Source organism: Pistacia vera, unplaced genomic scaffold (assembly GCF_008641045.1).
Source record: "Pistacia vera cultivar Batoury unplaced genomic scaffold, PisVer_v2 Contig72, whole genome shotgun sequence".
Taxonomy (NCBI): domain Eukaryota; kingdom Viridiplantae; phylum Streptophyta; class Magnoliopsida; order Sapindales; family Anacardiaceae; genus Pistacia; species Pistacia vera.
In genome coordinates, this window is record NW_022196579.1 from 84,930 (window position 1) to 101,775 (window position 16,846).

Here is a 16,846-nt window from a genome sequence, read left to right on the forward strand (position 1 = left end):
AGGCTTACAAAAAAAAATAAAGAAATGGACTGCTTCTCTATTGCTTGTTTTTATCAGAAAAGCCAACTAAAAGACAGTCAAATGTTTTTATCAGAAAAGCCAACTAAAAGACAATCAAAGTACCAAACAGGGACACGAGTTCATTACTCAGCCATTGTTCTCTCCTTTTGATATTCAATCTCTATACAAAATAAATCTTGCAATTTCATTGAGTCCAGCCTCCTTATAGCATTCAGCAATGCGCTCTAAAGAGTCAGCCCAGGTTCCCTCAATAGAAGCTAAATCCAGAAGAAAAGCAGCCTCATCCAATGCAATCTGCATGGAGAAATCAGAATGAACACTTTATTATAAAACCTCATATCAAGGTCTAATCATACAAAAGCTTCCCTTCAATTAAGTTTGAAAAGCAAATTAAACAAAAGAACTCCACCACATCGGTACCTGGACAGGTGCCTTTCCCTTTTTCAGATCTTCTTGTCTACCCTCTTCTGTCACCTTTTCCTTTATGTATTCGATTTGTTCATCCTCCCATTGTGCAATGCAGGCAATTTCCTGGTTAATTTCAGCAGATGTCACTACACGGGAAAAGGAAAGTAAAGGATAGAATTTGAAAGAAAAGAGGATAAAAATCAAAGAAATGCTCCATGCCTGATATGCGCAGCCTAGAGTCCACCATGGAGATTTCAAAGCCACCCTTGCAGAATCTTTAGCTTCTGAGACACGCCCTACTCTACAGATAGTTTTAAAATTTCTCTTCAGATATAGAGAAGGGCAATGGGGCTCAGTCTAAAAATATCAGATGAAAATATTTAAGAGAAAATTCTACTAACTTCACCAAAATCTCGGCATTAAACACGAATGGCCTTCCAAATCCTGGAAAGAGGTCCCTTTTTGTATAGAACTCTCCTGTCACCATAGCTGAAACCTTCCATTCACAAATGCAAAATAAAGAAAATCTTATTACACTAAGCAATCTCAGCAGCACAAATGTGTTACACAAAGGACGAAAATTTAGAAAATCTAATTACATGATCCCCTTGCTCAAAATGTCGCATCACTTTACGCTCTAAAACATCTGGAAACAGACCAACCTGAAGGACAGACAATAAATTGTCACCATGCATCGAGAAGATTCCCTTTTAAATCTTAACTCACAACAGTATATATACCTTTTTCAAGAGATAACTATCAAGGTTCTTAATCGGAGATTCAGCAAAATCACCTCTTCTGTAAAGTTTCTTACCAGCCTCAGAAGAAGCTTCAAATAATTCACCATTGCTTTCTTCTGAGAGGTGAGCATCTTCTTCAACCAAGATTCGATGAATATACTGATCTACCTGGGTTGCGAAAGGAGGAAATTGTAAATTGTCTTTGTGAAAATAAGATCAATATTCTGAGAGAGGGCTTGAGCAAGGGGTTCCTTAATCAACTCTACATCACAAATCCAGGGGGAAAGGAAAAAAGATAAAGAAACGAAGTGAAACTTCCAAGATATCATATAGTAAAATGTCAGGTACACTGAACTAGTTATATATACACATTAATGGCATGCTTTCAGTTTAATGTATTACATTCTTGGCTAAAAGCCACACCCCATGCTTGCGAACTTCCACAACTGGCATCTCCATTCTGTTTGAATAAAAATAGTTGTATGAAGATAAATTAAGAGATAAAAGCTTTGCCAATGTATGTGTGTTTGGTGCAATAGAAATCATACAGATTGCAATGATATAAATTCAAATATCTTACTCAGGTGGAGCTGTTGGCCATCTCAGCAATGCAGTTACAGCACCTACTGTCAGGATATAACAGATATACCAACAGCTTCATTATAAACTCCCCAGTTAAAATTGTTTCACTAGTAAAAAATCATAGAATGCAAGCAAATGTTCAGATAACCTGACAGATTTTCTGAAAGAGGAATGGCCAGGGGTATAAGCCCATGCCTATGTCCAGGAGAAACAATGCTTTCACCTGTAACCAAGAAAAAAGAAACATGATAATAGTTCAAAAATACAAACTATAGAGAACAAGGCGAAATTTTTTATAACTCCACCGGGTTTAACATTCAAGATATAAAAAAATAAATCTGTCAGAAATATAAAGTTAGATTAGCAGCAAACCAAATTGAAATGTGGAACTTATCACAAAACTTAATGAATTGATTAAAACACTTTACTAGAGTCCCTAAAATTGGAGAGCAAACAATGGTTACAGTGTTATTTTACAAACTTGAAAGATATAACTGCTTTGTATTTCATATTCTTCATATTTTTATGGCGCAAAAATATATACTAATATAGACCAAAACATTACAACTAATAAAAAAAATTTAAGAATGAGAAAGAAGAACTCAATTATCCATCAAGACAGAATATAAATTGCTTATATGATTATCCATAAAAAAAGAAAATAATTATCCATCAAAACTAACAAACTCAAAGTCTTTTGAAGTTGTGGTAGGAAGTGATCATAGTCTGAACTTCACAAAATGCCTTTGAATGAAACAAATGGAGAAATAGTTCAAAGCATGCCTGATGCTCCACAAAATAAAGAGTGTAATTAATAGTAGCATTCTACAAAAGTCACTTACTAACAGACTCAAGAGAACTAAGGACCGAATGGGGCAATCATTGAGGATTAGAGTGGCAAATTATGATTAGTGGACAGACTTGCACCTAATTGCAGTAACTATATTTGTTTTATTTAGGGATAAATTGAAGAAAAATCACAACACTACCATGTCAATTTATCAAATAATAATGAAATGCTTATCATCATCAGAAATTAAATTGAGCTTGAACTAATTAGGCATATATATCAAGGAGCCATCCTCTGGATTTTTTATTTTTATAAAAAGCACTAGCGACCATGAATGTTCATTCCCATCAAAATTAAAGTCAGAAAAATTTCCACATAGTGAGCACCATCCCACCAATACAGAAGCTTAGACCTCCAAAAAAACAATTAATGGCATATCAATGCTAAATTAGAACCACATATGGTAAAGGCTCATGAAATACTGAAAAAATTGAGCACCCCCCACCTCTAGTGTGAAGCACTTTAAGCAACTCTTCAAGATGCTGAGGAGGATCAGTTGCTGCTATATCTTTGATAAATGACACATGGCCTGCATTTTAATTGACAACAGAAATTTAAATTAAAAACTAGAAAAGTGGGTTCCATTTCATATTCTAATCTCGTCAACATTTTCTAACACATTACAATTAATTTGAAATGCAAACCGGTCCAGCATTCCTGTAACTGACATGAAGAAAGAACCCAGACTTATCCATTCACAAGTACAACCCAGTTCAATATAGATACATCTTAAACTTTCAATAGCAAGAGTTTATAGAAAGTGAGCAATTAAGTATGGGAAAACAATATCAGATAAGTTAATAAAAGAAGAGATATGATTACCAGAAGAAAAAGAGCATCTAATGAGTCGGGGTTGGACGTGGCGAAGAGGAAGTGCGATGGCACAAGGGGCTCTGTGCATGCCTCCCATCAATCCCAGCTTCATTTTGCTGCCCTCTGCAACCTCTCCGCCTCAATTCTACTATTTCTCAACCTCACACTGGCTAAGAAGCAAAAGCAACCACGACCATACGCCGTTGCACATACTTCAAGTGCCACTTTTCAGTTGCTTTTATTTTTTTCAATTTCAGCTTTTTTAGCTGTAAATGACACGTGTAATCAAAGAAAGAAGCAGCCAACACCTTGAGTCTAATCTGATCAAGTCAATCCGTAAAATCATTGAACTTATTGAAGGATTCCTATATCATCTTCGTTGGTTATAATGCTTCAGATAGTTTTCAGAGAGGGATAGAAGTTCCTTAAATTTAGTGACACCTGTGCACTCACATGTCATGTCTTTCAATGGAGGAGTTCGAACTAAGTGCTCTTTTGCAAAAGTTGGTTTGCACTTGTAATGATCTATTGAATGGAAAATCTGATCTTGAAAAATTGTGGGGAGTGTCATTGCTTAGATGGATTATAAACAATTCTTTTGCCCCTAAAGATGCTCCAACCACACGGAATAAGATAAGAAGCATTTTGGTTGGAATGAACCGGAAGGTGAAAATGAAGTTGGAGCTGCAGTGGATGGTTTGCTTTTGGAATCAAACACAGTCCATAAATCTGAAGAGCAATCTTCATGTTTAGTCTCAGCTAGTCCTTTGCATGACCAAAATGTTTCATTCAGACAGAACGTATTCAGGGAATATTCAAGAGGAAAACAAGAGACTAAAAGATGAGATGAGGAATATAGTAGCTAGGCTGGAGCATTTACCAATAAGAGCAAGGCCTGTGTGATACAACTTCGTGAATCAGAAGACAACATTGGAGCACTAAAAAGAAGTGAAAACTTTAAAAGAACGAAGAGATGATCGAGGATCAGATGAAATCAGAAGTCATCAATGAAGATCTTGATACTCAGCTACAGTTGCCAAAGCTAAATTGAGTGAGGTCTTCCAGAAGTTCTCATCTTTGGAAGTTGAACTGGAGTACAAAAACAATTGTTGTGAAGAATTAGAAGCAACATGTCTTGAGCTTCAACTCCAGTTAGAGAGGTAACATTATGATTTCTCAGTTTCCCTTTGAGTAACAAAAATTTTCCTAGACTGCAAAGAGCTCTAATTTACGTTATGTAACTCCCAGTGTTGCAAAGAAGGAAACACCAAAGATGGCACAAATCAGGAGGGAAAGCGATCTCAAAATGTAAGTTATTATCAGTTGTTACACATTATAATTAACTTATTGTTTTGTTCACAAAAATAGATTCACCTACATAGAAACCTTGAGAATAGTCAACTGAAAACAGTACATTTGTCTGATGAATTAATAACTAGTACCAAAGAATTTGATCACTTCCATTTCATAATGTGACTCATTGACTTTCATCATATAACGACTGCCAAGATGTAGCTAGATTATTTTATAGTAGATCATTTCACCATAGGGAAATCTTACATTTTGCATAATTGCAACCCTTTTAAGAAGGAAAACCATCAGTGCAACTGAGAAAGAAACAATTAATAAATCACTGCTTCGACATGAATGTGCTGTTTAAATATGCAGGGTTGGGAGATTACAGCAGCTTCCGTGAAGTTGGCAGAGTGCCAAGAGACCATTTAAACCTGGGAAAACAGTTAAAGGCACTGGCTTCGCCACGGGAAGCAGTGCTTTTTGACAATGTTTTTTCTAGTACCAATTCTGCAACCACTACAGCTATTAACAAGAAGTTGACAAACGTTTCTCCTTACGCGATCAAATGATAGCAGAAGTGGTGCTAAGGCAGAAGTTGTCAAGTCTTCCATAAGAAAGGAACTTTAAGTATTGAAGATGTACCAAACCATCACTTCTTGACCAAAGGATTGCAATATTTACATGATCCAATGCACTGGTCCACACTCCAGACACATATCGTGATTCAAAGAATAAAGCCAGAATACTGCAGCAAGCTCTCTAGCTATTGTGCCAAGCAAAAAAACGAGGAATTGGTTTACTGATGAAACTACTGTTGAGAAGGAAGAAAGGGAGCAGCAAGAAATCTAAACCGTTAGCCATGGTCTAAATAGAAAATATAAGAAGCCACGGTCCATGGCAAAGTTGAAGGAGAACCACTGCTGCCATAGCAGCAATAGACATGTTCGATGAAGAAAAAATCCAGTTGTCTTCATGCTTCAGTTGTTGATCATGCTGTTAATTTTCCACCTTGGTGATTGGAAATGGTGAAAACTTGGCTTCTTTGGATCTTTTACTGTGAGACTAGAGCGAGAGAGGGATATTGTTTTATAGCATCTCTCAAGTGTTGCTAATGTAAATATATCTGGTTTTATGCCCTGGAGATCCAAAGTAATTCTGTATTGAAAGCTTGCGCGAGAGAGTGGTCATCTGTTGTGGGGTTGGACCATAAAGCTTTATGAATTGAGAATTGATTGAAATTATGGCATGTCAATTGAGCCAAGTGTGTTTTTTTTGCAGCCAACATATCTATATATATATCAAATTCTGTATTAATTGCATAGAGTTAACAAAAAAGTTACATTAAAGGCTTACAAAAAAAATAAGAAATGGACTGCTTCTCTATTGCTTGTTTTTATCAGAAAAGCCAACTAAAAGACAGTCAAATGTTTTTATCAGAAAAGCCAACTAAAAGACAATCAAAGTACCAAACAGGGACACGAGTTCATTACTCAGCCATTGTTCTCTCCTTTTGATTCAATCTCTTTACAAAATAATCTTGCAATTTCATTGAGTCCAGCCTCCTTATAGCATTCAGCAATGCGCTCTAAAGAGTCAGCCCAGGTTCCTCAATAGAAGCTAAATCCAGAAGAAAAGCAGCCTCATCCAATGCAATCTGCATGGAGAAATCAGAATGAACACTTTATTATAAAACCTCATATCAAGGTCTAATCATACAAAGCTTCCCTTCAATAAGTTTGAAAAGCAAATTAAACAAAGAACTCCACCACATCGGTACCTGGACAGGTGCCTTTCCCTTTTTCAGATCTTCTTGTCTACCCTCTTCTGTCACCTTTTCCTTTATGTATTCGATTTGTTCATCCTCCATTGTGCAATGCAGGCAATTTCCTGGTAATTTCGACAGATGTACTACACGGGAAAAGGAAAGTAAAGGATAGAATTTGAAAGAAAAGAGGTAAAAATCAAAGAAATGCTCCATGCCTGATATGCGCAGCCTAGAGTCCACCATGGAGATTTCAAAGCCACCCTTGCAGAATCTTTAGCTTCTGAGACCGCCCTACTCTACAGATAGATTTAAAATTCTCTTCGATATAGAGAAGGGCAATGGGGCTCAGTCTAAAAATTCAGATGAAAATATTTAAGAGAAAATTACTAACTTCACCAAAATCTCGGCATTAAACACGAATGGCTTCCAAATCTGGAAAGAGGTCCTTTTGTATAGAACTCTCCTGTCACCATAGCTGAAACCTTCCATTCACAAATGCAAAATAAAGAAAATCTTATTACACTAAGCAATCTCAGCAGCACAAATGGTTACACAAAGGACGAAAATTTAGAAAATCTAATTACATGATCCCCTTGCTCAAAATGTGCATCACTTACGCTCTAAAACATCTGGAAACAGACCAACCTGAAGGACAGACAATAAATTGTCACCATGCATCGAGAAGATTCCCTTTAAATCTTAACTCACAACAGTATATATACCTTTTTTAAGAGATAACTAGCAAGAGAAGGGCAGTTTTATTTTATCCATCAAATCAGAGGGTTTGCTCCTCCAAGAGGTTAATGCTTGCTCATTCCGTACTAAAGTGATCTGATTTTAGTCAAACGTGCATTGTAATCGTATATGATAATTATCTTACTATCATTAATTGTTGTTGTCGTTCTTGTATAACCATAATCAGAACCCAGCTGCTTGGTTCTCTCTTCTTTCACAAGTGTGCTCAATGAAATTGCAGTTACCTGCAATTATGATACATGTAGATTTCATGTCCTAGAGTGTGGTTAGAAACAGTTATTCAACTTGCAGTCTGCATCAGATTGCACATAAAATCATTAAATAACTTGTAGGATATGAATTATTGGTTTTTAATTGTGTACATTTGCCTCGTTTTCCAATATTAAACTGATATTCTCTTTTCCCATGGGAATTTCGGATTAATGGTTCTCTTTTATAGATGTTTTATTAACCACATGGCTCAATTTGGTAAAGTAAACCTTTAATGTAACAATATTCCATTTTATCTCTGTATTCACAGAAACTAAATCATGGACAACAAGGCATGGCTTTGGAGGAAAAAATCTTCAGAAAAGACTATTGTTGCTGACAAAGTTGACATTACACTGAAAAGAATTGATGAAGAGGTAACAGAATCTCCTCTACTTCGTTTGACACACTTTTTATACATAAGTTTCTGATATACTTTTGTTATGCATTGTATAAGGTACAAAAACTTCCAACAGAAAAAGCAGTAGGACCAGAGAGATCTGTGAAAAATCTTAATGAGAAGTTAGCTTCAGTCCTCCTCGATTGTCATCCTCAAGATGACCTTCTGAGAAAACATGCAAAACTTGCCCAAGAAGCTGTTGCAGGTGAATCACTGTTATCCTTTTCCTGCCAACTTTTTTCCATATTCCATAGCTTTCCCTTCTTTGAATATTTACTTTTTATATTCTGATTCAATGAATATATATTTTCTTAGGCCGGGAAAAGTCAGAAGTGGAAACAGCTTTCCTGAAAAAAGAACTCAATGAAGCTTTGAGGCATGGACTTGCTACAGAAGAGAAATTAGCTTGTTCAGATACAGCATTGATGAAATGTAAGCAGCAGTTAAACTTTGTTCAAGAAGAACAGGAGAAAAGGATACATGATGCTGTCATGAAGACATCCAATGAATTTGAGAAGATTCGAAAAGAATTGGAACATAACTTAGCAGAGGCTAATAAAAGTCTTGCGAAGTTAGCTGCTGAGAATAGTCATTTAAGTAAGGCTCTCCTAGTCAAAGAGAAACAGATTGAAGATCTACACAAAAGCAAGTCTCAGGCAGAAGCAGAATTTAATACACTAATGACTAGATTAGATGCCACAGAAAAAGAAAATGCTTTTCTGAAGTATGAGTTTCGCATTCTTGAGAAAGAGCTTGAGATTCGGAACGATGAGATGGAGTATAACCGGCGATCTGTTGATGCAGCACATAAGCAACACTTGGAGAGTGTGAAGAAAATCGCAAAACTTGAAGGAGAATGTCAGAGACTACGACTTTTGATGCGAAAAAAGCTTCCAGGTCCTGCTGCTTTGGAAAAGGTGAAGGCTGAATTCAAAACCGTGGGAAGGGATCAGATGGAGATGAAAAGAAGAAATTTGAAGCCTTCAAGAGATTTGATAGTTAGAGAAGCCATAATGGAGTTCTCTCCTGAAAATTTCAGTAACAATTCCCTTCTGATTGAGCGATTACGTGATATTGAAGAAGAAAACAAAACTCTGAAAGAAACTGTGACTATGAAGAGCACTGAACTCCAGGCTTCAAGGATGATGTATTCCCGTACAGCTTCCAGATTATCTCATGTTGAGGCTCATCTTAAAGAGCTATGTAAAGTTCAGAAACCTATGGAGCTGGCAATTTGTGGCCCTGTATCTAGTGAACTTTCCATAATGCCGGTTCACAATGCCAGTGATGATGGGATTAGCTCTTCTGGATCATGGGCTAATGCTCTAATTTCGGAATTGGAACATTTCAAAGCTGGAAAACTCAAGCATCAACTGGAACACAAGCCTATTGATGTTTCGGACATGAGCTTAATGGATGACTTTGTAGAGATGGAGAAATTAGCTATAGTTTCTCTGGAAACAGCCCCTGGTGGTGGCTGTCAGCCTGATGTAACTGGTAAGGAATTAGTTCCAGTGGTACAAAGTCATTCCAACCCTACCGAGACAAAACCAGAGATCCACTCAGAAGATATAGCCACTGAAAAATCTTTTGACTGGCTCCAGGTTGTTTTGAATGCAATGTTGAAGCAAAAACACATTTCAAAACAAAGTCTAAATGAACTTCTAGAGGATATCAGAATTGCTTTGGGTTTTATAAAGCACCCAACTGTCTCTGAAGCTGAATCAGTTGCTATCTCAAGGCATACTGGAGAACTGAAAGCTCTTCAGATTAGCGGTGACATAGCTTTGAAATCTCCAAACTTATCTCCAACCTCACATTCCTTGGATGCAGATTCTGGAATTGACACGTTAATCAAAGAAAGAAGCAGCCAACACCTTGAGTCTAATCTGATCAAGTCAATCCGTAAAATCATTAAACTTATTGAAGGATTCACTATATCATCTTCAGTTGGTTATAATGCTTCAGATAGTTTTTCAGAGAGGGATAGAAGTTCCTTAAATTTAGTGACACCTGTGCACTACACTGTCCATGTCTTTCAATGGAGGAGTTCTGAACTAAGTGCTCTTTTGCAAAAGTTGGTTTGCACTTGTAATGATCTATTGAATGGAAAATCTGATCTTGAAAAATTTGTTGGGGAGCTGTCATTTGCTTTAGACTGGATTATAAACAATTCTTTTGCCCCTAAAGATGCTCCAACCACACGGAATAAGATGAAGCATTTTGGTTGGAATGAACCGGAAGGTGAAAATGAAGTTGGAGCTGCAGTGGATGGTTTGCTTTTGGAATCAAACACAGTCCATAAATCTGAAGAGCAATCTTCATGTTTAGTCTCAGCTAGTCCTTTGCATGACCAAAATGTTTCATTCCAGACAGAACGTATTCAGGGCAATATTCAAGGGGAAAACAAGAGACTAAAAGATGAGATGAGGAATATAGAAGCTAGGCTGGAGTCATTTACCAATAAGAGCAAGGCCTTGATGATACAACTTCGTGAATCAGAAGACAACATTGGAGCACTAAAAGAAGAAGTGAAAATTTTAAAAGAATCGAAAGAGATGATCGAGGATCAGATTGAAAATCAGAAGTCAATCAATGAAGATCTTGATACTCAGCTTACAGTTGCCAAAGCTAAATTGAGTGAGGTCTTCCAGAAGTTCTCATCTTTGGAAGTTGAACTGGAGTACAAAAACAATTGTTGTGAAGAATTAGAAGCAACATGTCTTGAGCTTCAACTCCAGTTAGAGAGGTAACATTATGATTTCTCAGTTTCCCTTTGTAGTAAACAAAAATTTTCCTAGACTGCAAAGGAGCTCTAATTTACATGTTATGTAACTCCCAGTGTTGCAAAGAAGGAAACACCAAAGTATGGCACAAATCAGGAGGGAAAGCGATCTCAAAATGTAAGTTATTATCAGTTGTTACACATTATAATTAACTTATTGTTTTGTTCACAAAAATAGATTCACCTACATAGAAACCTTGAGAATAGCTAACTGAAAACAGTTACATTTGTCTGATGAATTATACTAACTAGTACCAAAGAATTTGATCACTTCCATTTCATAATTTGTGACTCATTGACTTTCATCATATAACGACTGCCAAGATGTAGCTAGATTATTTTATAGTTAGATCATTTCACCATAGGGAAATCTTACATTTTGCATTAATTGCAACCTCTTTTAAGAAGGAAAACCATCAGTGCAACTGAGAAAAGAAAACAATTAATAAATCACTGCTTCGACATGAATGCTGCTGTTTAAATATGCAGGGTTGGGAGATTACAGCAGCTTCCGTGAAGTTGGCAGAGTGCCAAGAGACCATTTTAAACCTGGGAAAACAGTTAAAGGCACTGGCTTCGCCACGGGAAGCAGTGCTTTTTGACAATGTTTTTTCTAGTACCAATTCTGCAACCACTACAGCTATTAACAAGAAGTTGAACAAACGTTTCTCCTTACGCGATCAAATGATAGCAGAAGATGGTGCTAAGGCAGAAGTTGTCAAGTCTTTCCATAAGAAAGGAACTTTAAGTATTGAAGATGTACCAAAACCATCACTTCTTGACTCAAAGGATTGCAATTATTTACATGATCCTAATGCACTGGTCCACACTCCAGACACATATCGTGATTCAAAGAATAAAGCCAGTAATACTGCAGCAAGCTCTCTAGCTATTGTGCCAAGCAAAAAACGAGGAATTGGTTTACTGATGAAACTACTGTTGAGAAGGAAGAAAGGGAGCAGCAAGAAATCTAAACCGTTAGCCATGGTCTAAATAGAAAATATAAAGAAGCCACGGTCCATGGCAAAGTTGAAGGAGAACCACTGCTGCCATAGCAGCAATAGCACATGTTCGATGAAGAAATAAATCCAGTTGTCTTCATGCTTCAGTTGTTGATCATTTGCTGTTTAATTTTCCACCTTGGTGATTGGAAATGGTGAAAACTTGGCTTCTTTGGATCTTTTACTGTGAGACTAGAGCGAGAGAAGGGATATTGTTTTATAGCATCTCTTAAGTGTTGCTAATGTAAATATATCTGGTTTTATGCCCTGGAGATCCAAAGTAATTCTGTATTGAAAGCTTGCGCGAGAGAGTGGTCATCTGTTGTGGGGTTGGACCATAAAGCTTTATGAATTGAGAATTGATTGAAATTATGGCATGTCAATTGAGCCGAAGTGCTTTTTCTTGCAGCCACTACACCCTCTATATATATATATATATAAATTCTGTATTTAATTGCATAGAGTTAACAAAAATGTTACATTAAAAGGCTTACAAAAAAAAATAAAGAAATGGACTGCTTCTCTATTGCTTGTTTTTATCAGAAAAGCCAACTAAAAGACAGTCAAATGTTTTTATCAGAAAAGCCAACTAAAAGACAATCAAAGTACCAAACAGGGACACGAGTTCATTACTCAGCCATTGTTCTCTCCTTTTGATATTCAATCTCTATACAAAATAAATCTTGCAATTTCATTGAGTCCAGCCTCCTTATAGCATTCAGCAATGCGCTCTAAAGAGTCAGCCCAGGTTCCCTCAATAGAAGCTAAATCCAGAAGAAAAGCAGCCTCATCCAATGCAATCTGCATGGAGAAATCAGAATGAACACTTTATTATAAAACCTCATATCAAGGTCTAATCATACAAAAGCTTCCCTTCAATTAAGTTTGAAAAGCAAATTAAACAAAAGAACTCCACCACATCGGTACCTGGACAGGTGCCTTTCCCTTTTTCAGATCTTCTTGTCTACCCTCTTCTGTCACCTTTTCCTTTATGTATTCGATTTGTTCATCCTCCCATTGTGCAATGCAGGCAATTTCCTGGTTAATTTCAGCAGATGTCACTACACGGGAAAAGGAAAGTAAAGGATAGAATTTGAAAGAAAAGAGGATAAAAATCAAAGAAATGCTCCATGCCTGATATGCGCAGCCTAGAGTCCACCATGGAGATTTCAAAGCCACCCTTGCAGAATCTTTAGCTTCTGAGACACGCCCTACTCTACAGATAGTTTTAAAATTTCTCTTCAGATATAGAGAAGGGCAATGGGGCTCAGTCTAAAAATATCAGATGAAAATATTTAAGAGAAAATTCTACTAACTTCACCAAAATCTCGGCATTAAACACGAATGGCCTTCCAAATCCTGGAAAGAGGTCCCTTTTTGTATAGAACTCTCCTGTCACCATAGCTGAAACCTTCCATTCACAAATGCAAAATAAAGAAAATCTTATTACACTAAGCAATCTCAGCAGCACAAATGTGTTACACAAAGGACGAAAATTTAGAAAATCTAATTACATGATCCCCTTGCTCAAAATGTCGCATCACTTTACGCTCTAAAACATCTGGAAACAGACCAACCTGAAGGACAGACAATAAATTGTCACCATGCATCGAGAAGATTCCCTTTTAAATCTTAACTCACAACAGTATATATACCTTTTTCAAGAGATAACTATCAAGGTTCTTAATCGGAGATTCAGCAAAATCACCTCTTCTGTAAAGTTTCTTACCAGCCTCAGAAGAAGCTTCAAATAATTCACCATTGCTTTCTTCTGAGAGGTGAGCATCTTCTTCAACCAAGATTCGATGAATATACTGATCTACCTGGGTTGCGAAAGGAGGAAATTGTAAATTGTCTTTGTGAAAATAAGATCAATATTCTGAGAGAGGGCTTGAGCAAGGGGTTCCTTAATCAACTCTACATCACAAATCCAGGGGGAAAGGAAAAAAGATAAAGAAACGAAGTGAAACTTCCAAGATATCATATAGTAAAATGTCAGGTACACTGAACTAGTTATATATACACATTAATGGCATGCTTTCAGTTTAATGTATTACATTCTTGGCTAAAAGCCACACCCCATGCTTGCGAACTTCCACAACTGGCATCTCCATTCTGTTTGAATAAAAATAGTTGTATGAAGATAAATTAAGAGATAAAAGCTTTGCCAATGTATGTGTGTTTGGTGCAATAGAAATCATACAGATTGCAATGATATAAATTCAAATATCTTACTCAGGTGGAGCTGTTGGCCATCTCAGCAATGCAGTTACAGCACCTACTGTCAGGATATAACAGATATACCAACAGCTTCATTATAAACTCCCCAGTTAAAATTGTTTCACTAGTAAAAAATCATAGAATGCAAGCAAATGTTCAGATAACCTGACAGATTTTCTGAAAGAGGAATGGCCAGGGGTATAAGCCCATGCCTATGTCCAGGAGAAACAATGCTTTCACCTGTAACCAAGAAAAAAGAAACATGATAATAGTTCAAAAATACAAACTATAGAGAACAAGGCGAAATTTTTTATAACTCCACCGGGTTTAACATTCAAGATATAAAAAAATAAATCTGTCAGAAATATAAAGTTAGATTAGCAGCAAACCAAATTGAAATGTGGAACTTATCACAAAACTTAATGAATTGATTAAAACACTTTACTAGAGTCCCTAAAATTGGAGAGCAAACAATGGTTACAGTGTTATTTTACAAACTTGAAAGATATAACTGCTTTGTATTTCATATTCTTCATATTTTTATGGCGCAAAAATATATACTAATATAGACCAAAACATTACAACTAATAAAAAAAATTTAAGAATGAGAAAGAAGAACTCAATTATCCATCAAGACAGAATATAAATTGCTTATATGATTATCCATAAAAAAAGAATATAATTATCCATCAAAACTAACAAACTCAAAGTCTTTTGAAGTTGTGGTAGGAAGTGATCATAGTCTGAACTTCAAAAAATGCCTTTGAATGAAACAAATGGAGAAATAGTCCGAAGCATGCCTGATGCTCCACAAAATAAAGAGTTTAATTAATAGTAGCATTCTACAAAAGTCACTTACTAACAGACTCAAGAGAACTAAGGACCGAATGGGGCAATCATTGAGGATTAGGTGGCAAATTATGATTAGTGGACAGACTTGCACCTAATTGCAGTAACTATATTTGTTTTATTTAGGGATAAATTGAAGAAAAATCACAACACTACCATGTCAATTTATCAAATAATAATGAAATGCTAATCATCATCAGAAATTAAATTGAGCTTGAACTAATTAGGCATATATATCAAGGAGCCATCCTCTGGATTTTTTATTTTTATAAAAAGCACTAGCGACCATGAATGTTCATTCCCATCAAAATTAAAGTCAGAAAAATTTCCACATAGTGAGCACCATCCCACCAATACAGAAGCTTAGACCTCCAAAAAAACAATTAATGGCATATCAATGCTAAATTAGAACCACATATGGTAAAGGCTCATGAAATACTGAAAAAATTGAGCACCCCCCACCTCTAGTGTGAAGCACTTTAAGCAACTCTTCAAGATGCTGAGGAGGATCAGTTGCTGCTATATCTTTGATAAATGACACATGGCCTGCATTTTAATTGACAACAGAAATTTAAATTAAAAACTAGAAAAGTGGGTTCCATTTCATATTCTAATCTCGTCAACATTTTCTAACACATTACAATTAATTTGAAATGCAAACCGGTCCAGCATTCCTGTAACTGACATGAAGAAAGAACCCAGACTTATCCATTCACAAGTACAACCCAGTTCAATATAGATACATCTTAAACTTTCAATAGCAAGAGTTTATAGAAAGTGAGCAATTAAGTATGGGAAAACAATATCAGATAAGTTAATAAAAGAAGAGATATGATTACCAGAAGAAAAAGAGCATCTAATGAGTCGGGGTTGGACGTGGTGAAGAGGAAGTGCGATGGCACAAGGGGCTCTGTGCATGCCTCCCATCAATCCCAGCTTCATTTTGCTGCCCTCTGCAACCTCTCCGCCTCAATTCTACTATTTCTCAACCTCACACTGGCTAAGAAGCAAAAGCAACCACGACCATACGTCGTTGCACATACTTCAAGTGCCAATTTTCAGTTTCTTTTATATTTTTCAATTTCAGCTTTTTTAGCTGTAAAATAATTTTTTTTTTTAAAATAAATAAAAAACCTATTCTTAGTTTTTAAGAATGTTATGCCTAAAAGATCATACTATTGTAAGTTTACATCAGCGAACATCAATCAGAGTTCAAGAAAGCTTTGCGTTGTCTAAGATCTGTCACGTCGCCCCAAGACAGAGAGAATACGACTGTCACCAACCCAACAAGCTTAGGTTTTGTCTGTGAATGAATGAATTCCGCCCACTTGTCCAAGCCTCATATAATTTAAGGATATTTCATAAGTTATCAACCAATGTGACGCAATGAAGGACTTGCACGACACTACCCTATTGTAGACATGTAATCATTACCTTAAATTTAGCGGCTATAAATAGAGGACTCTCCCTAAAAAATTGGGATCTCTCTTATTTTCATAAAAGAAATAGCAAAGATAACCAACGAAAAAGAGACTGGTGTAATATTCTCTCTGAATACCAAGGTTTTGTACCTCTGTTTGCTGTTCGTGACCTCTTGTGACTTGGCTAATAACCAAGAACACTTATATAAAAGAAAACAGTAGATGTAGGAATCGCTTTAAGCATCTGAACCACTATAAAATTCTCACTGTCCCATTTACTATTTGGTCTTTGCATTTTATTATAATCTTATCCTAACTCTCAAATTAATTACGTGTAATTTCTAAGATCTGCTTAACACTTTGCATTTGTGAGGTCGTTGGTGTCAGAACCACACATCAACAAAGATTTACCTATATATTCGTTTTTTTTTTTTTTTTAATGATTAGTATGTATTAAGTCTTTCTATAAATAACTATTTCTTGATGGTCGAATTGTTTGATAGAGACGTCTTGGATAAATTATTCAAAAGGCTTTGAGTTCGAATCTCTCATTGGGTGATAATAGAAATAGTCACTATAACTCTTACTTGACTAATAATTTTAAGGTTTTGAGAGATAAATTGAAATATGTGTAAACTAGTCTGCATACTCTAATCATAAAAAAAAAAAAAAAAAAAAAAAAAAGTCTTT

General features: G+C 36.1%; 3 protein-coding genes across 5 annotated transcripts; 1 reads left to right on the plus strand and 2 right to left on the minus strand.

Annotated features, from left to right (window-relative positions):
* Nucleotides 1-9: 9 nt before the first annotated feature.
* Nucleotides 10-3,602, minus strand: LOC116114694 (protein IN CHLOROPLAST ATPASE BIOGENESIS, chloroplastic-like). Of its 2 annotated transcripts, none has more exons than XM_031400831.1 (11): nucleotides 3,424-3,602; nucleotides 3,047-3,130; nucleotides 1,900-1,974; nucleotides 1,750-1,792; nucleotides 1,572-1,629; nucleotides 1,170-1,337; nucleotides 1,029-1,091; nucleotides 831-925; nucleotides 649-730; nucleotides 442-552; nucleotides 10-315 (listed from the first exon to the last, which is right to left on the minus strand). In XM_031400831.1, exons 1-11 carry the CDS (start codon nucleotides 3,524-3,526, stop codon nucleotides 175-177), a joined length of 1,023 nt encoding a protein of 340 aa, XP_031256691.1. In that variant the 5' UTR covers nucleotides 3,527-3,602; the 3' UTR covers nucleotides 10-174. The 2 variants fall into 2 exon arrangements, with proteins under 2 accessions (XP_031256691.1, XP_031256690.1); XM_031400830.1 differs by having other exon boundaries at nucleotides 1,750-1,795.
* Nucleotides 3,603-7,748: 4,146 nt separating this feature from the next.
* On the plus strand, nucleotides 7,749-12,035 carry LOC116114689 (filament-like plant protein 7). Its single transcript, XM_031400824.1, has 5 exons — nucleotides 7,749-7,857; nucleotides 7,938-8,085; nucleotides 8,196-10,629; nucleotides 10,723-10,783; nucleotides 11,155-12,035. Exons 1-5 carry the CDS (start codon nucleotides 7,762-7,764, stop codon nucleotides 11,656-11,658), a joined length of 3,243 nt encoding a protein of 1,080 aa, XP_031256684.1. The 5' UTR covers nucleotides 7,749-7,761; the 3' UTR covers nucleotides 11,659-12,035.
* Nucleotides 12,036-12,161: 126 nt separating this feature from the next.
* Nucleotides 12,162-15,814, minus strand: LOC116114693 (protein IN CHLOROPLAST ATPASE BIOGENESIS, chloroplastic-like). 2 transcript variants are annotated; one of them, XM_031400829.1, is made up of 11 exons: nucleotides 15,575-15,814; nucleotides 15,198-15,281; nucleotides 14,052-14,126; nucleotides 13,902-13,944; nucleotides 13,724-13,781; nucleotides 13,322-13,489; nucleotides 13,181-13,243; nucleotides 12,983-13,077; nucleotides 12,801-12,882; nucleotides 12,594-12,704; nucleotides 12,162-12,467 (listed from the first exon to the last, which is right to left on the minus strand). In XM_031400829.1, exons 1-11 carry the CDS (start codon nucleotides 15,675-15,677, stop codon nucleotides 12,327-12,329), a joined length of 1,023 nt encoding a protein of 340 aa, XP_031256689.1. In that variant the 5' UTR covers nucleotides 15,678-15,814; the 3' UTR covers nucleotides 12,162-12,326. The 2 variants fall into 2 exon arrangements, with proteins under 2 accessions (XP_031256689.1, XP_031256688.1); XM_031400828.1 differs by having other exon boundaries at nucleotides 13,902-13,947; nucleotides 15,575-15,813.
* Nucleotides 15,815-16,846: the final 1,032 nt, after the last annotated feature.